The 25,221-nt window shown below is 44.4% G+C and overlaps 1 protein-coding gene across 5 annotated transcripts in view; it reads left to right on the top strand.

The window, feature by feature from the left end:
- Positions 1-25,221, top strand: part of LOC146816630 (cytochrome P450 2K1-like) — a 504,791-nt gene that overhangs the window by 245,392 nt on the left and 234,178 nt on the right. For 3 of the 5 annotated variants that reach the window (XM_085610501.1, XM_085610502.1, XM_085610505.1), the window contains one exon: positions 559-732. The exons of the other annotated variants lie outside the window; for them this stretch is intronic. In XM_085610501.1, the coding sequence (XP_085466627.1) occupies positions 559-732 (174 nt within the window). The remainder of the gene's footprint in view (positions 1-558; positions 733-25,221) is intronic. 5 annotated transcript variants of the gene reach the window in all.

Genomic DNA, 25,221 nt, shown 5'->3' with positions numbered 1-25,221 from the left:
GTTCAAACTTGTGATGTGCAACCCACAAAGATACTTCATTAGCAACTGGATTAAACCATTAGAATAATTTAGCCTTTAGTAAGAGAAAATTCTATAAACAACTAAGATTAGGAGAGCTTTTTGCATGCTATTGCTATTCCGGTAAATGGATAGATACCCTGAACTAATTTGAGGAATGTGTTTTCCCCACCGACTTGATTTTTTTCAGATTTTTAGAGAAGTCAGCCTTAGTGAAATGCATGCAGTCACCCTTTTCTCCGTTTTTCATTCAGCTGTGTCTGTGTTTCAGATGTGAGGGATAAATTCTCACACACAGTTTACTTTAGCCACAAAATAAATAGTTATGCGCACGTATATTGCTGTCTGTCTCAACCTTTCCTGTGTGTGCGTTTTTTGTGCCTGTAAGGGACAGGGCACGTGCGATACATGTGACTGGAGCGTTGCCTGTCTTTGAGTGCCCGATAACAAAACAAGAGTGCTTGGCTTTATCAATGTCTGTTGGTTTTGGCCTTGCTCGCCATCTTTGCTCAGTGCATCTGATTCTTGTGTTTCCCACAGCTGTATAATGCTTATCCTTTAATCGGATTCCTACCCGGAGCTCACAAGAACATCCTCAGGAACGCGGCAGAAATCGATGCTTTCATAACCGGCACGTTTGTCAAATATCTCCAGCAATTAGATGCCAATGACCAGCGCAGTTTGATTGATGCATTTTTTGTCAAGCAGAGAGAGGTAAAGCATGCATACTTGATCAGACTTACAGTAGGAATATCTTTGTAACGTGTCCGATTACAAGTTTTAAGTGATAAACTGTATATAGAGAGTGGCCTTCTTCCATAGTGCTGGTGATAAGCAGGATGTTTGCTTGGACACACCAGTGAAGCGCAGTAGGTTCTGCAAGAGTCAGACAGTTTGAAGAAGTTAATCTCACAGGAAATCGCATAAGGAAATGAAAATGTAGTACGACAAACATATTTCAAAGCTGTTTGAGTCTCTAAACATGAGCAGTGCTGGACCATGAATGTTGCACAGGACCTGGATGTCTGCCATGCGCAGTGGAGAACATTATCCTAACATGCCCTCTCTCAGAAGTGTTCTCCCAAATGATGGAAATTATGCAGAAACGTATTCACGTGCTTCTTGTGTTTTTTCACAACTACTACAGCACCCCTAAAAGGAACTTGAAATATTACTCTACTTGCTAGAGTTAGGCAAAAAAAAAATCAGAGACACGACCTAAGTGCTAATTATGCTGCGGACCATATTTACAAGGAGGTAACGCAGCCGGCCCCACAAGCCATTAGGCCGCGCCACGCTGCGTTACTTTGCAAGCAAAGGGTTGCGTCATATTTACAACAATATGATGTATCCCTGAGCTCTCCCCTGTGATGGCGCACAACTGGCTGCCATGCCCCAACCCAGGCACCCTTGTACCATGGTGCAAAGGCCCCTGCGTTGCTGGGACACCCCCCTGCACAAAAACACTCACAAGGGGTGTTTTCCTCTTACTATACATTCTGCATTCTGGGTCTGCTGTGTCCGTCGGTTTTTCTTGTCATCCTAATTACACTCAGATATTTTCCCTTGTTCATTTTTTGGATCAGGAGATTAAATATATTTAGGCCTGGATTTACAAAGGCTTTTCATCGGGGCTGTATCACTTTTTTGAAGCAAACCAAAAACAAATTATTTTTTTAGTGCATTTACAAAGTCAAGGAAATATCAAACTGAGCTGCCTTGCGTTACTTCGCTCCAGGCAGGCATTCCATGGGTGGTGCATGGGCATTACAGTGCGTCCATCCATGGATTTTGATGCAAACTCATGTTTACAAAAAGGTGTTAACATTGGTTTGCGTTGAATGATTCACCTGGCTGAGGCTATCGCTACGAGAAATATCTATCCTTGTGCTCTTTCTTCTTTGCATTTGTGCTGCATTCTGCAACACACATACAAAGAGGAAAAAGAAGCCTCAAAGATAGTTCTTGTGCAGGAAGGTGCATCCTTCCTGCACAAAACCTCTCCTGACCATACCGCAGACACAGGTGCACAACGGCTTTAGGGAAGAGTCAGCTCTAGGCCAGTGCCAATGGGGCGCTGTGCTTTGAAATATCTCATTGGTATAAAAGCACCTGCCGCAGAGTTTCTTGTATGTCCAGCAATGTTCATGTAACAATAAAAATGTCAAGATAACTAGTGACCAATGGAACAGCTCAAGACACTGGAGTTTTGCCTAGGGGCAGTTTTCACTCATAATAAAGTAGTGCAGACGGTTGATATGCCTGCTGCAAAGTTTGTGTACCATGAAGATCACAGAGTTTTAGTTTTTGTAGATCGCTTAGGGGGTTACTGCTTTGTCACAGAGATTCTTTTGTTACTTGTAGTTCATAAGGTACAATTCTGATACAGCACAGTGAGCTATGAGCTGTAATCAAAGAACTGCCTGAAAATGGCAAGGTATGGATTAAAACGTTTTGTTTTCCCCCAGTTGTTTTTAGTGTCCTTATGTTGCTGAAAACCATTTTATTGGGTCAAAGTAATTTCTTATTAGCAAAGCCAAACACAGGCACCTTTTGACATGTAAAATCCTGACTTTGTGCGAATATATGACATTATAACTCATGCAATTACAACACATGTTTTTACAACGCAGTCTTTACATCGCTACTACCATTACATTGCATGATTTTACAACACAGTTTATTACAACGCATTTTTAAAAACTACCATTACAACGCAGTCCATTACAATGCATACCATCACAATGCATACAATTACAATGCATACCATTACAATGCATAATTCTTTTAGGGCAACAGTAGAGTAGTGTTGGATAGTGTAGGTGTAAAAATTACTATTCCCACTCCAGTGAGTGCAACAGTAGGGAAAGTTTGAACACAAGTTGGTCGCACACTGCTCGTCACACCAGCAAGTTGCCCCAAAGGACTGTGGTGAATGTAGTGGCGACGGCGGGTACGCCTATGCCACGATGTGTAAAAAGAAAAAAGTATGTGTTGCATTTAGCAGAGTGCGGCCAATCGGATTTTTGTTTATATTCAGGCTCCTTTGAGCCGGTGGGGCTGACGAGCCCATGGCTACGCACCTGCGCGCCTTGAGTGGTACTTTACCTGAAAATATTTTTTGGCAGCCTACGCAGCAACCCTACACACATACCTACTCCCTGCTGACGAGAGGCAACTACCTCGAAACACGTGTCCAGGGATGGCTAACGCGACACTCATTTTCATTTTAAACTTTTGGCATAGGCGTACCCGCCGACGCTACTTCATGGACCACAATTCTTTGGGGTAACACGCTGGTAGGACTAGCAGAGTGCGGCCAATCGGATTTTTGTTTATATTCAGGCTCCTTTGAGCCGGTGGGGCTGACGAGCCCATGGCTACGCACCTGCGCGCCTTGAGTGGTACTTTACCTGGGAATATTTTTTGGCAGCCTACGCAGCAACCCTACACACACATACCTACTCCCTGCTGACGAGCGGCAACTACCTCGAAACACGTGTCCAGGGATGGCTAACGCGACACTCATTTTCATTTTAAACTTTTGGCATAGGCGTACCCGCCGACGCTACTTCATGGACCACAATTCTTTGGGGTAACACGCTGGTAGGACTAGCAGAGTGCGGCCAATCGGATTTTTGTTTATATTCAGGCTCCTTTGAGCCGGTGGGGCTGACGAGCCCATGGCTACGCACCTGCGCGCCTTGAGTGGTACTTTACCTGAGAATATTTTTTGGCAGCCTACGCAGCAACCCTACACACATACCTACTCCCTGCTGACGAGAGGCAACTACCTCGAAACACGTGTCCAGGGATGGCTAACGCGACACTCATTTTCATTTTAAACTTTTGGCATAGGCGTACCCGCCGACGCTACTTCATGGACCACAATTCTTTGGGGTAACACGCTGGTAGGACTAGCAGAGTGCGGCCAATCGGATTTTTGTTTATATTCAGGCTCCTTTGAGCCGGTGGGGCTGACGAGCCCATGGCTACGCACCTGCGCGCCTTGAGTGGTACTTTACCTGAGAATATTTTTTGGCAGCCTACGCAGCAACCCTACACACATACCTACTCCCTGCTGACGAGAGGCAACTACCTCGAAACACATGTCCAGGGATGGCTAACGCAACACTCATTTTCATTTTAAACTTTTGGCATAGGCGTACCCGCCGACGCTACTTCATGGACCACAATTCTTTGGGGTAACACGCTGGTAGGACTAGCAGAGTGCGGCCAATCGGATTTTTGTTTATATTCAGGCTCCTTTGAGCCGGTGGGGCTGACGAGCCCATGGCTACGCACCTGCGCGCCTTGAGTGGTACTTTACCTGAGAATATTTTTTGGCAGCCTACGCAGCAACCCTACAAACATACCTACTCCCTGCTGACGAGAGGCAACTACCTCGACACACGTGTCCAGGGATGGCTAACGCGACACTCATTTTCATTTTAAACTTTTGGCATAGGCGTACCCGCCGACGCTACTTCATGGACCACAATTCTTTGGGGTAACACGCTGGTAGGACTAGCAGAGTGCGGCCAATCGGATTTTTGTTTATATTCAGGCTCCTTTGAGCCGGAGGGGCTGACGAGTCCATGGCTACGCACCTGCGCGCCTTGAGTGGTACTTTACCTGAGAATATTTTTTGGCAGCCTACGCAGCAACCCTACACACATACCTACTCCCTGCTGACGAGAGGCAACTACCTCGAAACACGTGTCCAGGGATGGCTAACGCGACACTCATTTTCATTTTACACTTTTGGCATAGGCGTACCCGCCGGCGCTACTTCATGGACCACAATTCTTTGGGGTAACACGCTGGTAGGACTAGCAGAGTGCGGCCAATCGGATTTTTGTTTATATTCAGGCTCCCTTGAGCCGGTGGGGCTGACGAGCCCATGGCTACGCACCTGCGCGCCTTGAGTGGTACTTTACCTGAGAATATTTTTTGGCAGCCTACGCAGCAACCCTACACACATACCTACTCCCTGCTGACGAGAGGCAACTACCTCGAAACACGTGTCCAGGGATGGCTAACGCGACACTCATTTTCATTTTAAACTTTTGGCATAGGCGTACCCGCCGACGCTACTTCATGGACCACAATTCTTTGGGGTAACACGCTGGTAGGACTAGCAGAGTGCGGCCAATCGGATAACAGTAGGGAAAGTGTTGGATAGTGTAGGGGTAAAAATACTATTCCCATGAACTCCAAAACCCATACCCACCCTAATACTAAAATCTCCATTACTTACCTTCTAATGCGTTGTATTGGCATGCAGTGTAATGGTATGCTTTGTAATGGCATGCGTTGTAGTAACATGCATTGTAATGGCATGGTAATGACAGTTGTGTTGTCAAGGTAGATCGTGGTAATGACTGCATTGTAATGAATGTTTCCCCTTTGTGCTTTTCCAAACCAGACACTCATAAAATATACTTCCTACCAGTATGGATGTCATGTGACTCCTACACCAGGACCTCTTTGTCTTATATTACATTTCATATACAATGATTTACACACTTGAATGATTGATTGTTTCTGTATAATGAGTGTGTAATGTGAAATACTCTGATACCCAACACTCGTATGAGTAGCTATAAAACGAAACATAATACATGTGAGAGAGGGGCTACAGAGAGATGAAGAGCACTGTTGCAGGGTGGTAGCGGTCTGTGGAGAAGGAGGCCATTGGAGGGCGCCAACAACAATTGTCACACTGGGTGCCATCAGCTCTAAGCTGTCCTGCACAAGAGTGCCTACATTGGCGCTAGGCAGTCCAGAGTGTGCTAGCATACGGAGAGAGTACAACTGTGCCATTTCTTTCAAGATAAGGCACAGTTCTGCTCTCCTCAGGTGAGGCAATGCAGCAACTTTGCTTGTTGTACTGCGTTGCACGACGTCTTTGTAAAAATGTCCCTTAGTGACCGGATTAGCAGGAAAGTAGCAAATCTGCACCCGTAAAAATACACAGTGAATAGATACAAATGTGCTACTTTTAAGAATTCACAAACATTGGTAGTCGTAGACTCGTAGACTTGGAAAGCTACACTAGTGTTGGGTTTCCAAGCATGCTACTGGCAGGCAAATACCTAAAAGGTGACAGGATGAATGCTTGTCAAACCCCTGACAATCCCTAGGGCAGCATTCTAAACCACTGTTTTTCACCTACTGTGCCACTCTAGATAAAGGGTCTGATTTAGGATTTAGCAGGCTGAATAAAAGTAGGCAAGGTGGCGGAGGACTTTCTTTACTTCGCCCACCAAAATTTGAGATGTCTTCCAGCCTGGCAGACATCTCTATATTTAGGCAGGTACTGCTGTAACAGCTATTCCTATCAATATACGAAAAGTATAATGGACGGCTCCGTCAAACATGATGGCTGGCTGTCAAACTTTTCCACAGCTTTTATTTTTCGAAAACAAACTCCCAAAGTGGGAAAAAAATTGTGATCCTCACAATGGTCGGCAGTAACAAAAAGAGCCACCTGACCTTTTGCTCTAAATCGGGCGGATGGTCGGATGACTTACTTCTGATGACACCTACTCCTTCAGGTCATTGAAGGAAGTTTTTTAATGACAAAGAAAATTTTCTCCTTCGGGCTCAAAATTTGCAGTCCGACCTACTCATGGCAGGTGAGCCTTGAGTTTGGCGGGCAAAATACACTATTGCAATAAAGTACATTTCCTCCAAATTCTCAATCAGCCACAGAGACCCACCTAATGCAAATCAGCACTGACCCTTTTCCTCATGGGAACACTCCCCGGAATCTCAATGACTAAGTTAAGCCCCTATCACGCCATCTGAAGCTCCCATAATTCTAAGACCTCAAACTATTGCAATCTGATTCTTTTACAAAGGTTTATGGATGGATGTAAAATTATAACCTATAGTTCACCTTTTTGTGGCATGTTTTTGGTGGACGCAGATCCGGTGAAATCTACAGATTTGTCTTGTCAGGATAAACCGTGCAAACTTTGTTTTGATACTGTAGGAAAGTGCCCCTTTTTGCATAGTTGCCCACCACTTTTAGCTTGATGTTGATGCTCTTTGACTGAGTGTGCATTAGGTTCCTGCCAACCAGCTACCCAGGACCTATTTTCTTTCCCTAAAACTGTACTATTGCACACCCAATTGGCAACTCTTTGCCCACATGTAAGTCCCTTGTAAAAGGTACCATAGGTACCAAGAGAGCTGTGACCAGGGAAGACCTCTAAGGGCTGCAGCACATATTGTACCACCTTTTGAGGCCCTGTACCTTAACACACACACTGCCATTGCAGGCTGCGTGTTTTGGTGCAAAGCAAAGTGAAGAGTCGACATGGCACACATTCCTGTGTGCCATGCCTACAGCCCACTGCCTATGGTATAGGTAAGCTACCCCAAAGCCATAAAGAGTATATGGTCTGGGAGTTTGTCATTAAGAACTCCACAGCTCCATAATGGCTTTGCTGAAACCTCAGAAGTTTGGTATCAAACCTCTTAGCACATTGAACCAACACTGATGCCAGATGCACTCAGAGTGCATCTTAGAGATGCCCCCTGAAAAACGACCTACCTCTAGTGTCCTGGCTGAGTGGTTGCTCGCCAGCTGCCCCCACCAGACATGTTTCTGGACCCCTGGGTTGAGAGCCTCCCACTCTCGGGGTCCTGAAATGAAGCACATCGTGGGTCGAGGTGCAAATCCTTCTCCCCCAGATTGGTCCCTACCACTGGAGGGTGGCATAATAGGGGGTGTACCCACCCCAAGGAAGGAACCCATTGGTCGCAATCTGTACCTACCTGAAACTCCCCTAAATTTAGTATTTAGGGGCAACCCTAAACCTTTTCTCCTCAGACTAGTAAGAAAAAGAAGAAGGACCGAAGAGCCGTGCTGAAGGAAGAAGAGGAGGACACCAACTGACTTTTCCCCAGCCCTACTAGCCTGTCCTGACCTCGACCTGCTCCAGCAAAAACCCAATGCATCCTGCAGCCAGCAGCCCCTCAGAACCCGGAGGACCTACCTTACCTAAAAAGACTTTGTCTCCCATGAGCACCGGACTTGCTCATGAACCAGACTCTGGCTCTGGCCAAATCCATGAGTCTGCACCCAACGCCCACAGCCTGAGTTTGAGAGGCCCAACACCATGAGGAGGTCCCCCCAGTGATACTGACTTGGGATCCAGTTTTACCTGACCTTCCTTAAGCCTCTCGATGGCGCCTGCAGCCCCTATATGGAGGATCCCCCGGACCGTGCCAGGATCCGATACGGAAAACCCTACGTCTCAAGACACCTCTGCACCAGAGACCCCACAGCCTTGGGTGACCAACTGACGGTGTCCAGGCAACCCCCAGCTTCCCAAGTTACCTCTCCAACCAGTAGTTGCCTCCAGAAGATCTTCGTGCCTAAGTCTGCAGTGTTTGTTCCGACCATAGCTTCCCCATGGAAACCAACAGGGCTGCCGATGTCGATCCAGCATTCTGCACCTGGCCATCTCAGTGCCCCTGTGGGTGCACCTTGTGTGCCAACTTGGATTCCACTTTTCCCTGAGCTTACCTCTATGAGCTCAGCTACCTCAGCCTTGTGTTCTGCTCGTAAGCAGCCACCAACCGACGGCCCCCTAGCTACATAGGCTAACATTGGGCCTCTACACTCTGCACCTGGCCGCCCTAGTGCCACTGAGGGTGCTTGTTGAGTGCATCCTTGACCATGGGGGAACCCTTATTCTAACCCCAGAAACTCAACCCTCAAGACCATTCACTTACCTATAAAACAATAACCCTGTTTTTCTCCAGAGGATTGCATTGACTGTTTTCCTCTGAAAAACTTCAAAGTGTTGAGTGTGTTTTGTATTGAGACCTAAGAAACTGTGTTTTGTGAAAAACAGCTTTACTCACCTTTCATCAGGAATTGTCCCAGTGTGATATCTAGGCATCTCACACTGAGTTGAAAAAGTATTCCTGAAAGTAATCTAAAAAGTACTCAAAAGTAATCCTGAAAGTAATTACAACTGTATTTGCACATTTTATAAATCTGTAAGAAAATTCGTTATTCATTCATGGGGAGAGGAGTTGGCCTAACGGCTAGGGCGGTCGACCTCGGATCTGAGGAACTGGGCTCAAGTCTCGGCAATGACGCTGAACATCCTTTGGTTCTGGGCAAATCACTTAATCTCCCTGTGCCTAACAACAACAAAAAGAAAAATGTGTCCTCATGTAATGCAACTGGTGCTATGTAAAGCGCTCTGATATAAAATACTCTGTAAAATTAAATTAAAAAATTCAAATTGATGTTGCTTATGAATAACCTATCTTGCAAAGTACAATATTATTTTCCTGTACCAAGTCTGTACTCTGTGCACACGATACTTACTTTGGTATAGTATAGACTGAGTCAGCTTCCTACAGATACCTAGCCTTGAAAAGTGCCATCACCTCCCCCTCCCATTGTAATGTAGCAGCATATGTTGCATCAGTGGACAATTTCCCCCCCTTCTTAGGAACTAGATTAAATTAGATTGCATGAGTGCCTCTGCAATTTTACAATTAACATAGATAGCCCTGCCCTCAATCATTGGTTGGGCTGCGACCTGTCTGAGTGCATATTGCATTAAAAAACAAGAGAGATTAAATACAGATTACCAAATTGTGAATCAGAAAAAAAACTTTCAATACATAATTGTGGTCTCAAGTCAACACCAAATGAGGGGAGCCATACTTAACTTCACCTCTTGAACTGTAGCTTGTGTCCTATGTTTGCTATCCTCTAACCTTGCTTTCCATTTAAAGCAAACATTATTTTTAAAAATGTGTAAACTTATCTGCCAGTGTTTACTCTGAAAAATGACAAACTTGTTGAGATTGATCAACCACAGTTTGACCCTTGAATCCAACGTGAGAGAAACATTAACATGTGAGTCAGCTTTTCTTCTTTGCTCCATATTGTTAGAAATATCCTTGCACTTTGACATGTTCTTATTTGTCCTCCGTTGTTGCTAGTTTTGTCAGCATCAAGCTTGAGGCGTGATCACATTAGTGTGTACAGTCATTTGACCCGATTCACAAAGGTAAACTGAGATGAAAGACTAACTTTATGACTTTTGTTATTCACAAAGGGCATTTACGAGTAGTAAATTTAGACTTTTGTCTCAGTTAAACTAAAGTTTTGGTCTTAAGTTTAACCGAGATCAAAACTGAGACAAAAGTCTAACTTGACTACTTGTAAAGGATGTATGTCGTTACAACGCACACTTTTACAACGCATGCACTTACAACGCATTTTTTACAACGCAACATCCACTACAACGCATTCCATTACATCGCATGACACTAAAACGCATTTTTAAAAACTACCTTTACAACGCATTCCATTACATCGCATACTACCTTTACAACGCATACCATTACAACGCATAATATTAAATTGCATTAATGTAAGTATTAGATAGTATAGGGTTAAAAATTACTATTCTAACTCCAGGGGGTGCAACAGTAGGGTAATTGTTGGATAGTATAGGGGTAAAAATTACTATTCTAACTCCAGGGGGTGCAACAGTAGGGAAAGTGTTGGATAGTATAGGGGTAACAATTACTATTCTAACTCCAGGGGGTGCAACAGTAGAGAAAGTGTTGGATAGTATAGGGGTAAAAATTACTATTCTAACTCCAGGGGGTGCAACAGTAGGGTAAGTGTTGGATAGTATAGGGGTATAAATTACTATTCTAACTCCAGGGGGTGCAACAGTAGGGTAAGTGTTGGATAGTATAGGGGTAAAAATTACTATTCTAACTCCAGGGGATGCAACAGTAGGGTAAGTGTTGGATAGTATAGGGGTAAAAATTACTATTCTAACTCCAGGGGGTGCAACAGTAGGGTAAGTGTTGGATAGTATAGGGGTAAAAATTACTATTCTAACTCCAGGGGGTGCAACAGTAGGGAAAGTGTTGGATAGTATAGGGGTAAAAATTACTATTCTAACTCCAGGGGGTGCAACAGTAGGGAAAGTGTTGGATAGTATAGGGGTAAATATTACTATTCTAACTCCAGGGGGTGCAACAGTAGGGTAAGTGTTGGATAGTGTAGTGTAATATTATGCGTTGTAATGGTATGCGTTGTAAAGGTAGTATGCGATGTAATGGAATGCGTTGTAAAGGTAGTTTTTAAAAATGCGTTGTAGTGTCATGCGATGTAATGGAATGCGTTGTAGTGGATGTTGCGTTGTAAAAAATGCGTTGTAAGTGTAGTGCATTGTAAAAGTTGCGTTGTAAAGGTTGTTCCCCCTTGTAAATGCCCTTTGTGAACAACAAAGTCATAAAGTTAGACTTTCATCTCAGTTTACCTTTGCGAAGCGGGACCATAGTTTCCAGTGCAGGGCTTTTTGACTAGGATTCTTTATCGAAAGGATTCACCTTTCTCCTGTTTGCCAAATTATCATTGGCTGTAAGCATAACTTTCATAAATATACTGGGACCCATATGTGATGACATCATATTGCTTCTCCATTCCCATTATCCATTTAATTGCTAAGTATATGTTCCCGCTTAGGTGTTGAACACAGAGGTCATACTCTCCTGGAAAATTTTGCACATGTGCATTTGCTTCTACATCCAGCCTCTCCATGGCAATACCACCTTGGCAGATCACTCTGAAAGGTGAGAATCTACAGTGTGATATTTAGTATTGCCCAGGGTGTTGAGGAAGTGTAAAGAGAGACAGAACAGTAAGAATTTATGGACCAGAATTAGAGTTTGGCCTATGGGTACTCCATCACAAACATAACAGATATCCTGTCTGCATTTTTATAAGCAACAGTGGATACATAGGAAGTGGCCATTTATCTAGCTGCTGTCCAAAGAGTACATAATCTCTGCTATTTACCCAGTGGCCATTAAAATAGCACATTGTTTCTGCTATTTAACTAAAGTCTGGCTAAATATCTGGAACTTCACTGTTTATTCTGCAGTAGGCTAAATGGTGGAGATCATTTACTGTTTCACCATCCTCCTAATAAATATTGTAAAGGAAGTCTTTATTTAGCGGACCATGAAGAAGAATGTGACAATAGCAGGATAGTGGCCATCTTGTACCAGGGGTGCAAGAACTTTTTGAAGCATTTGAAAATAAGGGCATATACAAATGTACAAATGCATGTACAAAAGTAAACAACAACATTCAAATGTACTTTTAATAACAATATCTAAGTGAATATGATATTAAAATAAGACATTTCGGAATCAAACTTCTGTTGAAGGAGCTTCAGCATATTGAACACCAATAGTTTCTGCCGCAGCCTATGTATATTTAGGAGGATTTGCTTGTCTGCAGGGAATGAGTATGACTGTAATGCATGTTACATAAATGTTTTCTTCCTTCATGAGAATTCATTGTTTTTTATTAGTCATAATCCTCCTTTTCATGATTTTGATTTTTGAATGCTAGGCTCATTTCGAGCAGCTGATGGAAGGCCTTGTGATAGTTTTGGGCTTCTATTTAAGGGGGCTTGTGCTTGCTTAGTATTTCAGAGCTGTCAACACAGCAGCAGCCCACAACCAGCAGCAAACAGGGAGTATGGAGAGATAGGTGATATCTGGGACAAAGAGGCAGTGACACTTGCATAAGGCAATTGGTGCTAAGGCACGCAATACTTTGGGGAACTTGCAAAAGGTAAATTGGGTGAGATACAGTATCAGGGCTTCTGTGGAAGTGAAATAGGAGACAGGTAATCTAAGCATATTTTTAATTCACAAGGGACATGTCTATTCACTCACCTGCTAGCTGAATAAACACACTTTTTCAAACTATTTTCCCAGCAGAATGCATCTCAGTGGTCCTTTCAGCAACACTGACATTTTGTTCACCCGACTAATGTATTTTAGGAATTATAGTTTTGCTTTTAACATGCTAAGCAGTGTTTTAAGTGGGCTGAGTCCTGTTTCCTCTAGGCCCTCCTTTCTTTTATTGAGAGTGTTGTCTCAGTGAAAGAAATTGAGATGTCAAAATAAAATAAACATCTGAGTGAGAGGCTTGGAGGCTGAACCAACTAAAGTAATTATGGAGAGGACCTGGAGAAGAAAGGTGGACTAGTTGGATGAGGATAATCACCAGTAGTATGATAAGGACCAGAAGGTGTCACACCAGGAGGGCTCGGACGACCAAGCCATCAGGAGGACAAGTACATGAAGAACCCGGATCAAGGATCAAGAACCCGGATCAAGGAGCCCAAATCTATTTGGCTAGAGTGACTAATGCTAGAGGGGACCAAGAACAAATTGATGAGGAGGAACAGTACTAGGGGAAATGGGACTAGGAGTAGACGACCAGGGAGCGAACAATCAGGTGGACAAGAATTAAGTTGGAACAAGGGTCTCAGGCCCCTGTGGCCCACAGCCCAAAGAAACAGAAAGACCAGGGGAAGGACAAACAAAGGTCCTTGGGTCAGCAAGACGAAGAGGGCTAAGAGGTTCAGAGACAACAGACAAGGACCAGAGGGACGAGGAGGGCCAGGAGTTTCTGTCCCAGGTGAACAGACCCAGAAGGACAAGTATGAGGAGAACAATAAAAAGGAAGACTAGAGATAGGAGGACAGCAACACAGAGATCAGATGAAGGAGGATTGAAGCCCTAGAAGCAGAAACACTGGGACCAGGAAGACCACGCATGGATGTGGAATTCCTATCGCCCAATGCCCAGGAAATGTTGTTTGGGGTCAAGGGCAACAAGTTTTCATGTGTATTTTGTCCTTAGGACAAGTAGGCCCAGCCCCCTGGAGCACAAGCTCTTTGGCTGCCAGTTTGCATTACTACATTATGGATCAGGGACGGGGCTGTCTGCAGTTAAGGTCATATTTTTTGTCCATGTTAATGCAGTTCAAAGTTGTCTTTACGGTTCATTAATTGAAAGTCTTTATTATTAGTATGAGCGCTCTAAGTAAATGCTGTAAGCTCTGACTTCACTTCTGACAGTGGCTCCAGTATAAAAACGTATCCACACGTTTTCAAAGTTTAGCAATATGAGGCTACGTTTAATGCTCCTTAAATGCTCTCTGATTTGATGCAAATATTTGCAGAAGCTCGGAAGCCAGATTGATGATTCTTTGCTTTCAAAATAAAATGTTCATAAAAAACATGAAAGCAGGAAAAAACAAATTCGCTAAACTTTTGTCAAATTTCAGGTACTAGTTTTGCAATATAATTTAGTAACATTTTGATGCATGCTAGTATTCCCCAAAAATATTCATAATGGAAAATCAGTATAACCAGCTTCAATAAGATTATGGAAAACAAAAATAAACAAGCATTGGCAAAGCCAGTAGGTCTGAAATTGGTGGTCAGATTTTTTAGGTTTGTCAATGTGCGACTTGGCATGGTTTTTGTAAAACCTTATTGGTGTGGGAGCATCCGGGCTCTCACCATTATAACAAACATTGGCAAAATCAATAAAACAAATTGACTTCAAAAAGCACACACTGCCACAGTAGTTACTGGCACTGAACAAAATTACTTTGTGTCGCCGATATGCTCCTTGAGAAAGAACAGAATGCTGTCACTCACAGTGAAGCCTGCTGACACAGAGAGAGAGATAGAATTTTAATAAACGCAAAAGGTCATGGTCGATGCCAGACCAAATTAGGGGCCCAATTATTAAAGAAAGTCTCAAAAGTACACCCATGGTATATGTCCTTGAATTAAGTGCAGCTATACGCCTTTCGTGAATTCCCAAAAATGTACAGAAGTAAGACAAGAAACAGTTCTTCTAGAAAATATTTGTGAACTGCATTTTAGCATGAGCAAATATCTGAGTGTTTTGAAGTTCACTTTTCCTCCAACCACTTTTTTCCCCAACTCTGGAAGAAGGTTTACGTTTGCCATTTTCAGGAGTAAATTTCAAACATTTCTCAGTATGGAAAACCATTAGAGAAGAGTTTTTGCAAACCCTTAAAACATGCAAGCTAGTAGGTTTGCATTGATTCAAAAGGGCATTCTAACCCTGGATCTATTGCTTACCACTACCTTCAGCCCCAGTATGTTGATCTGCAGAAACGTGGCAACATAAGGTGATTGCAAGTATCCAAACACAACTATGGTATGAGTCCTTGTATAATCAGAAAGGCTATATCACAGCTCTTATATAATGAGATTGCTGCCAAATTTGTCTCCACACTAGATGGCACCAAAGGGACAAGTGGATTTGTTACAGGACAAGTAGATTTATGTAGTATCCTGCCCAATGGACAAGTAGATATTTTATTACATTCCACACCCCTGCCATGACTACAAAGTAACATGGCTTACAGGACCAGAAGCCCTGAGAACAGCAGGACCAGGGGAATAGAAAGGACCAGGCAGTCCTGCCTCAGTGGGACCAGGGTCAGAAATTAATTGGGGTTAGACTCTGGCAAAACTTGAACCCTTATTACAAGGTCTACATGGACCAACATTACTGCTTAGTTGAGGTCTAGTACGACCAGAGCTGGGGGACAAAGATATGGAAGGACAAGGAGCAGAAGGAAAAGGAACAGGTAGCAAGGAGGGACTAGGTAAACCAGGGAAGAAGGACCAGGAGGACATAGGTACCAGAATTAGGGTGATAAGGATGAAAATGGCCATGACCGGGAGCCTGTCAAACAGGAGAGCCAGGATCCAGGTGGTCGAGGGGCAGAAGTACATGAGAACGATGACCAGATGGACCAGGACTGGTAAGGCAAGGATAAGGAAGTCCTGGACCGTCAACTCGGAAAGGCTAGGATGATCAATGGTAGGCCAGGACGAGTTGATGCAGAAGCATGAGGACAAGGAACAGGAGAACTAGGGCCAGGAGAATCATCACCAGATTAAGGAAGACAGTGAAGATCAGGACCAGGAGAACCACAGTCCTCTTAAAATTATAATAACAATGTTGTTATCATTTTATTTTTCACTATTGGCTCCGTAAGGGTGTGGACGGGGCTGCGCTGTACACAAAGCAGGGTGAGGAGTGATGGGAACTCTCTTAGGTGTGCATGATGGTTTTGCCGGCCGTTATGGGCCAGCCAAGCCGTCATGCGCACTTAGCAAGTTCTCAACCGGCTGTATTGCACAGCCTTGGTAGAGAACATGCACACCCTTCCACTCCCTGTCTGAGCACTGAACCACGGCACTCAGACTAATCACAACACTGCTGTCATGCTGGTGACAGCAGTGTCATGATTGGCTAGGGGAATTCTGGGAGCCTGGATGCTTCTGCTTTGTCAACCGAAGAGGATGGAGGAGAGGCGGCCGTTGGGAGGGTAAGTGATTTTATTTTGCCCCATTTACTTTATTATTAATTTAATTCCCCCTGCCCCAACACTACTTCTCAGTTGCAGCCATTACTGTAAGTATGACCAGGATACCAGGATAAACCGGGCAGGGACTAGAAAGGCCAGGGGTATCAGGACCAAGGGCACCAGGAGGACCACAACAAGAATGACTAGTTGGGTCAAAAGGGATCATGACCTGGAGGACCAGAAGCAGGGCTAAGAGGGCCTTGAACATCAAGACCTAGGGGACCAAGGCCTAGAGTACCAAGTGGGGCAGGTCGATCATTTCAGGTAGCAGGACCAGGGTGAGGAGAGATAGATGTAGGAATGCCAACCAGAGTCATGAATACCACAGGGACTGGACGGGGTAGCCAGAGGAACAAGAACGAAATCACTAGGTTTTGAAGGACCCAAACAAGGAGAACCAGGATCAAGAGGGCCAGAATCAATGGTTGTAGTACCAGTAGGACCAAGATGATAAGGAACAGAGCCAGGAACACCAGGATAACACAGACCTGGAGGGCAGAGATTATAAGGGCCAGGATATGACAATCCAGATAGATCAAGGAGACTGGCAGGATCAGGGTCTGAGATATCAGAATTAGGATGTACCAGATGATGAGAACCAGGAAAGGCTGACCTCGGCCAAGAAGACCAGTAAGGAACAGGGCCAGGAGAGAACCAGATCCAGGTTGACCATATCATAAGGTTTATGATGACCAGCACAAGAGGACAAGCAGTAGAAGGACCAAGATTCCCAGGACCAAGGGGCCAGGACTCGGATAGCTCTGAAGAATAGCTTCAGGAGAGCCAGGCCCAGGAGAACCAAAACTATGTGGACAAGGACCAATAAGATCACAAGAAGCACAGGGACTATGGAAACCAAGAATAGAAATACCAGGGCAAGGGCGAACAAGTAGATCAGGCCAGGAACCAAGGCAGCAAGACCCAGAAGGCTAAGCTCTAAGAGATCAGCATAACAGAGGACCAGGGGGACCAGGACCAAGGCAACCTAGACAATCAGGGCAATGAGGAGCAAGACCTGATGTACCAGGATCAGGAGGGCCATGGTGAGGATGAAAAGGAGGGTCAGGACAAGGAAGATTAGGACCAAGATGATCACAGTCAGCAGGACCAGGCTAGAGGGCCAGAACAGGATGGCCAGGAGTATAGGCACAGGTTGGCCTAGTGAAGGAGGATCACCTCCAGTTTTTGTAAAACCATGAGGACAAGTAGCATTAGGACCAGAGCCAGAAGGATCAGTGCAAGATCCAGGAGGACTAGGAAGATCACTAATATAATGACTGTGGCTAGTATGACTAGGCGAACAGAATACGCCAGGAAAACAAGATAGGCAGAGCTAGGGATTCCACTAGGACAGTGACCATAGCAAGAAGGACTAGAAAGACCAGACACCTGAAGGCATGAAACAGATAAAGAAGTGGCAGGGAGCCCAGGACCTTCGGGCAAGGTCCCAGAGTAGAAAGTGGAACAGAAGGCCAGGTCCTGGAGGAAACAGGATCAGGGTGAGGAAGATCAGGGGACCAGGAGATTCAGAGCCAGTAGGACCAAAAAGTTTGGATCTAGACGGCCAAGAGGACCAGGCCCAAAGTGATAAGGTGCAGCAGGACCTATACAAAGAGAACCAGGACCACGAGGGGCAGGACATGTGGTGGGATGCCTGAAGGACCATAATGACAAGGTCAGGAGGACCAGGATGATTTAAACCAGGATGATAGGTACTAATAGGTTCAGGTCTAAGAAGACAAGGACACATGAGGCCAGATGGACCAAGAGGACCAAGAGCTAATGTAAAAGGAATCAGATGAACGGGGTAAGGAGGATTAGAAGGACCAGGTGAAGAGGAATAGGAACCAACAGGATGATCTAGGATACGGTGGGGTTGAATGACAAGTATGGCCAGAGTGAAAAGAGACCAAGGGCACTAGGCATGCAGAGACTTGAAAAGAAGAACCAGGAGCATGAGGCTCTAGTACAGTGAGCACAAAATCAGGAAGCAAACAAGGACTATGAGGACCAGGAAAAAGAAGACCATTGCTAAGCAGACCAAACTCAGAGTGTGAAAGACTAGGAGAACAGCACCTGGAGGATCAGGAGCACGTGCCCAGGCAACCATAGCCTGAATGACAAGAGCTAAGATGGACCAGGGCAAGGCAGACCACTGATACTCCAATGAAGGGAACCAGGAAGATCTAGAACTAGAGGCTTCGGAGGGTCAAGACCTGGAAAGTTAGGACAAGAAAGACCAATGTGAAGAGGAAAAGAAGGACCAAGACACGGGGGAATAGGATGACAGGAGCCAGAGTGACCAAGCTAGGCTGCTTGGAACAATATGACCAGAACAAAGAGGGTCAGGACTAAAAGGATGAGTTAGTGTAGAACCCAGATGACAAGGAACAGGGGGGCTTTGGAGGACCAGGATCAGATGGAGGAGGACAGAGATCATTAGTCAGATTAGAAGCATGACCGGTATGGGCCATTAGGGCCAGGTACCAGATGTAATAGTATTAGGTTGACTAGAAAGATCTGGAAGAGCCAATACAAGGAAGGGCCAGGGCTTGCCAGGAAGACCAGAGCGAGGAAGGACTAGAACCATGAGCAACAAATTATAAAATCCAGTACCATGGTGACCAGTGCTAGGGTTCCAAGGCCAGGAGGAGAACCAAACAGCTCAAGAAAAGGAGGATTTGGAACAGGAATAGGAGGAAGACCAGATTCAGAAAGAAAAAAAGGACAATGACAAAGATCAGGGGCAGGAGGAGATTTATGTGATTCAAGGCCATATGTACTTTGTACACAGTTCTTATTCTTGCTTTGTATTTTGTCAACCCGGACACCTTTTCAGCCCAATAATAGAAGTGATGTTGAGCATTTGCTGAAATATCAGTGCACACAAAGTAAATAAAAGGCCAGGACTGTACACCTTGAGCTATGCATGATAGCAGGTGCTGTCTGATGCTCGCACAGTGGTCTACAGATGGATCAGAGAGCAGAGAGATTGAAATATGAAGGAGAGGTAGATCGGTAAAATGGATTGGGATCTGTCAAGAATGACAGAAACGGTTTGAGAAACTCATATCGCGGAAGTCAATGGATACCAAAGCAGGTCAAATGGGTATGTCATTCAGCAAAGAGGATTTCAGGATCATTTATGGATCTGATGTCCAAATAAGGGGGGCAGGGAGGCTGCAGGTAGATGGGGGTCAGATGACCCAAAGAAGGACTCGGAATAATAAAGGGCTCTGATTACCAGCTGTGATAGCACAGGTAACCAAAACCAGAAGTGATAGCTTCAACTCCAGCCAAGTGGTCTACAACCTTTGAGGGCAAGTTGAAGAGTGGTGCTTCATTGCTACATGCTGTGAGAACAATTATATGGCACAAAGGCTGTGTCTCAACCATGACCAGAAAATTACATTTGAAAGAGAACAATCCCAAACCAGTTCTGAGACCTTAGACAGTGGATCCATACCTGTTGTCTGGAAGATGCATCTGTTAAATGATTGGGACAGTGCCACTGAGGCGGACTCAATCGTCTCCAAGACTGTAACGGAAGGAGGGAGTTCTTGGATAAATCTTACTGGACAACACTGACATGAAAGGGGATCCAGATGTAAAAGTAAAAATACCTTAGTGTTTCATGGACAATACTTTTAATCTACTATACACTAGGTATTATTAAAAACTAAAGTGAATGGGTCGTGGAGATCAATGACTTATACCCAATTCTCTGTCTGCCAACATGTTTCTGCCCAACTGAATTAGCCTAAACTGCCTTATCTAACGCAGTTATCAATGAACTCCCTCCTTCCGTTACAGTCTTTGAGGATATTGAGTCTGCCTCGGTGGCACTGTCCTATCGAGGTGGGGCGAGGACTCCCATGACGAAGTATTATACGATCAAGTGTGCAAGGTTTCCTCTTCGATTAAGGATGAACTTTCCTGGATAACCAGCCTATAGTAAGTTTTTGCTTCTTAGGATATTCTGAAGACGCACACTCAGGATCACTACATGGAGCCTTAAACTAGTAGCCACCGTACCTATTTTGGGTTAGTCAACTGTAATAACCCAGTTCCACATTGGTTCACCAAAGCTGTCCGCAACATCTTCTCCTGGTTTCTACCGTAACACTGCTGTCTACCTATTAAATCTTACAGAGGTGTTGCCTTTATCAGGTAAGTCTCTTTACATGTAGACCACCTTTGACACTTGTCTGAAGGACACACATGGCCCCACTTCGGTCAAGTTCCTCATTACCAAGGAATGGAGTACTTGAAATGCTGCTGGGTGACCTAGACTGGTGTCTGTGTGACAGCCTGTCTCCTAGAAAGGATGGGACAATACTTGAAGTCTGCACTTCTGCTGGAGGAACTGATGGCCTGACCTCTCAGAGAAAAAAGGAGACTAGCTCGGCAAGAAGAGACAATGTCCAGGATTAATATCCGAGAATACTCCTGGCATGAGATATGCCTGGAAGAAACTGACTGCATTGTGAGGGGTGTCCCGGCTTCCCTTAATGATTTCCATAGTGAACTGCTATAAGATATTCAACTAAAGAGCAATATTGTGTTGTCCAGCATTTATGCCATATGCTAAGAGAATTGTGTGCTGCTTTCTGAGGTTAGGTCTGCCATTCAAGAGGAGCCATTTTCAACAACGATGCAGAAGTCTTGACCGCAACTGCCGAAAACGGTGACCCGCTTAAGGCCCAGCATAGGGAATGCAACTGCTGAGACCAAGCACCTCTCTGCTTCCAGTCTGGAAGGCTGCATCTGCTGAAAATGAGTGCTCTAAAATTGCAGCCCTATCCCCAATGAAAAGTCCTTCTGGCAAGTGAAATTGCCTCTGTCAGTCACTACTGCAGGAGCAGGAGCACCCGCCAATGCTACAAGAGCAAAATCTTCACTGAGGTGATAAAACAGGGCCTTGCTGTAGGAAGGCTCAGAGAATGAACACAAACAGGCAAATCTGGTGTTAACAACTGTAGACTTTACGTGTATGAACTCATAGCAGCACTCTGCATTAGTCTGTCAATGGCTATGCACACAATTCATATGAGGAACTGTAGACATTAGAACTCCTAGAACTGGGAGAGAGCATTGAAGGTGTGAAGCGCTATTCACTGAGATTCGTACATGAGATAACAACCGTGTAGCTTTATTCCAATTTGAACTGGACAGTTTTTCATTTTTCGTGGAGCCTACAGATAAGCATATGCTGGACAATTCTTTATTATGTCTGTTGTATGACTGTTGCGTTCTGAGCTCTTGCCCTCTGGGAGTTTCATCTAAGAAATATGACTGATATATGCATATCATATTAAAACAAAGACTGCGTGTGGCCAATGTGTCAGTGATTGTTACAGTATTAATAATGCAAAAACAACAATTGATGGACAGAATGCAGAACAATGTCATACATTCACCCCAGTACAGAGATCTGGGCCTAAATCCATCGTTTTTTTGCTCACCATGCCATTCCAGTTTGAACCCAGCCATATGCAAATCAGTCTTGACCATGTGCCTCATTGGAACAGTCCAGCCCGAACTGCCAAGCCAGGTCCTCCCTGGACTGGAAACAAGCATCCTAGGACCGGTTTCGGGGTTTCACCCGTCTTCAGCCAGGATAGCTTGATTCCAGTGGCATGGAGAGCACGGGACTCACGTCTGAGCATTCCCGTCCCACTCGGTGTGACAAATGCAAAAATAACAATTGACGGACAGAATGTAGAACAATGTCATACATTCACCCCAGTACAGAGATCTGGGCCTAAATCCATCATTTTTTTGCTCACCATGCCATTCCAGTTTGAACCCAGCCATATGCAAATCAGTCTTGACCCTGTGCCTCATGGGAACTGTACAGCCCGAACTGCCAAGCCAGGAACTCCCTGGACTGGAAACAAGCATCCTAGGACCGGTTTCGGGGTTTCACCCCTCTTCAGCCAGGATAGCTTGATTCCAGTGGCATAGAGAGCACGGGACTCACGTCTGAGCATACCCGTCCCACTCGGGGTGACAAATGCAAAAACAACAATTGATGGACAGAATGCAGAACAATGTCATACATTCACCCCAGTACAGAGATCTAGGCCTAAATCCATCGTTGCTCACTACGCCACTGGAGTCAAGCTATCCTGGCAGAAGAGGGGTGAAACCCCGAAACCGGTCCTAGGATGCTTGATTCCGGTCCAGGGAAGACATGGCTTGGCAGTTCTGGCTGGACTGTTCCCATGAGGCACAGGGTCAAGACTGATTTGCATATGGCCATGTCTGAACTGGGGTGGCGTGGTGAGCAAAATAACGATGGATTAAACCCAGATCTGTGACTGGGGGTGAATGTTTTGCCAATGTGTATCATTCCGTCCATCATCTTGTGTGTTTTGCTGTTCGCCCTATGTGGGAAGGGTATGCCCAGACGTGGGTCCCGTGCTCACTACGCCACTGGAGTCAGGCTATCCTGGCTGAAGAGGGGTGAAACCCCGAAACCAGTCCTAGGATGCTTGTTCCCGGTCCAGGGAAGACATGGCTTGGCAGTTCGGGCTGGACTGTTCCCATGAGGCACAAGGTCAAGACTGATTTGCATATGGCCATGTCTGAACTGGGGTGGCCTGGTGAGCAAAATAATGATGGATTAAACCCAGATCTGTGACTGGGGGTGAATGTTTTGACACTGTGCAACATTCCGTCCATCATCTTGTGTGTTTTACAGTATTAATAATCACAGAAAAAATATATATAGTTTTAAAAAGTGTTGGTTTCTACTTTCGAACATTTGAGAGCTCCATATCAACTATTCTGTCATTTTTAAAGTTGTCCCCCAATAATTCAAGTTGAATATGCTATGCAAATAGGCTAATACTTGAGGGCAGTCATTATAGCACCAATCTTTATTCAGACACTAGTTTCAGTGTTTTATTACTTAATATTGACTGCCTTAATGAGTAAAACATAGCTGGAGAACTAGCCGAATCAATCACTCTGAGATATGCAAATAATGCAATTGGATTAGAACCATGCTTCTTTGCCATTCATCACATTATTTGTGCGTTTATAATGCGGCCCTGTCATGAGGAAAGTATTTGAAGTCAGATACAACCAATTTCTGCTATTGCAGGCTTTCTGTTTTATGGCTATGTTAAAGGAATCTGGGCTATTGCATGAAGTAGCTCTAGATATTGTTGATATTGTTGCTTTTCCCACAGAGATGGTCGTATATAGGTCAGACTAGAGGATAGTAGTACATATCAATAAGTTTGACTCCCTCTATCCCATACTTTTCTGCCTCACTTCATGTATAAGTCCATCTTCAAGATTGTTGTCACACGATTGGAACATTCCACTTTACCTCCCACTTGATATGTAATACTTTCATATAGACCATGATACAAACCTACAACCTACCATCTATGCACAACTACATGTCTGAAAATGCAACTCTGTCTCTGCTAAAACACTCACCTAATGCTTAAGCACAACCAACCACACATTTGCCTTGAAATTATCGAAGCACATTTCCGACTATCAACAGGATACCTAAGTTTTATGTATAGGCCATACAACATTAATTATCACAAGAAAGAGGGTTGAATTTAAGCTTATGACCCAAAAGTGCATTTGGGCCACATGATTAGAGAATTCATCTAAACCTCCAGTGTGATATCCAACGTTTTTCAAATAAACCAGACTACAAACCGACAACCTACCAGCTAAGCACAACCACCAAAAATATATTACATGTTTGGAAATGCTCTATCTCTCTAAGGTTCTGCTTCACTGCATGCTGAGGCACAGCCACACGTTTGCTATGAAATGAATGCAGAACATTTCTGACTCTCACACTTGATTTCCAATTTTTCCCATATAGGCAACACAGTATCAACCATGTACAGCAAACAAGCTTGCTTTTTAGCTGATGACACAGAAGTGTTTTGGTTCTGCAGAACAAGGGAATTATCAAATACTTTGATAGATTGTCTTTGATAATTTACAGAAGTGATATGGAGCCTTAAGCAGGTGCAAGAAATACTGTACACATCGTACCATACAAATTAGTACAGTCCTGGAGAATTGCTTCTTCTTTTTGTTGTCTAACTTGTCCTGGAGTCTGAAGCCTGAAATCACTGGTCAGACCAGGATGGACCTGTCAGAGTTGGTTTGTTGATTCCAGGGCAAAGAGCATTCTCCATCTATTCACATTGCCTTGGAGACCAATACCAACATCAAAGCACCTGATAGGTGCGTTCAACAGAAGCAAAACATACATCGGTAAAACTATGTCCTCATCCATTAACTACAATTGCTTTCAGTTAGGTTGGCTTAGGAAACTGTATGTGCACACTGGCATCTCCACCATGGACTAAAACAGCCAACTTGTGCAGCACACACCATGGCTCGCATGTACCCCACCATTCACTCAGTATCAGCAACCCACACATACTGTGCTTCCATACATGATGAAGGCAAGAGACCACAGCAGGGTGTTTGGACATCCAAACTCCCCACAGTGATACAAATAAAAGATATAGTCACCATATAGCCTGGGTTGCTGGAATAGTAGGCCTTCTCACCCAGAATGGGCGCAATTTGGGTGTCCCCCAGTCATCAGTTAAAGTAAGTCTAACTTAACGTTTCTGTTCTTGGAAGTGCAATTAAATAATTAATGAGGTAATCACACTCCTTTACTCCCTCAGCCTTTCATGATGATTATTCTGAGAACTTTTACAAATGTTTTTGTAAGTTTCCCCAATACAATCTTTGTTAATGCCACGTGTACTACAACACCAGCATAGAGATGGAAAAATCATTTCTTTATCGAACTATGGGATGGAGCAAGAGGCCTGTTGAAATACAGCATTTTATTTATGCGCAGAAATAACAAAAGTGGGTGTGACTCAACCACTGCGCACCTATAATACTGT

The sequence above is a fragment of the Triturus cristatus genome, chromosome 6 (assembly GCF_964204655.1).
Source record: "Triturus cristatus chromosome 6, aTriCri1.1, whole genome shotgun sequence".
NCBI classification, from domain to species: domain Eukaryota; kingdom Metazoa; phylum Chordata; class Amphibia; order Caudata; family Salamandridae; genus Triturus; species Triturus cristatus.
Note: the sequence above shows the minus strand (reverse complement) of the source record. Positions and strands in the feature narration are given on the sequence as shown.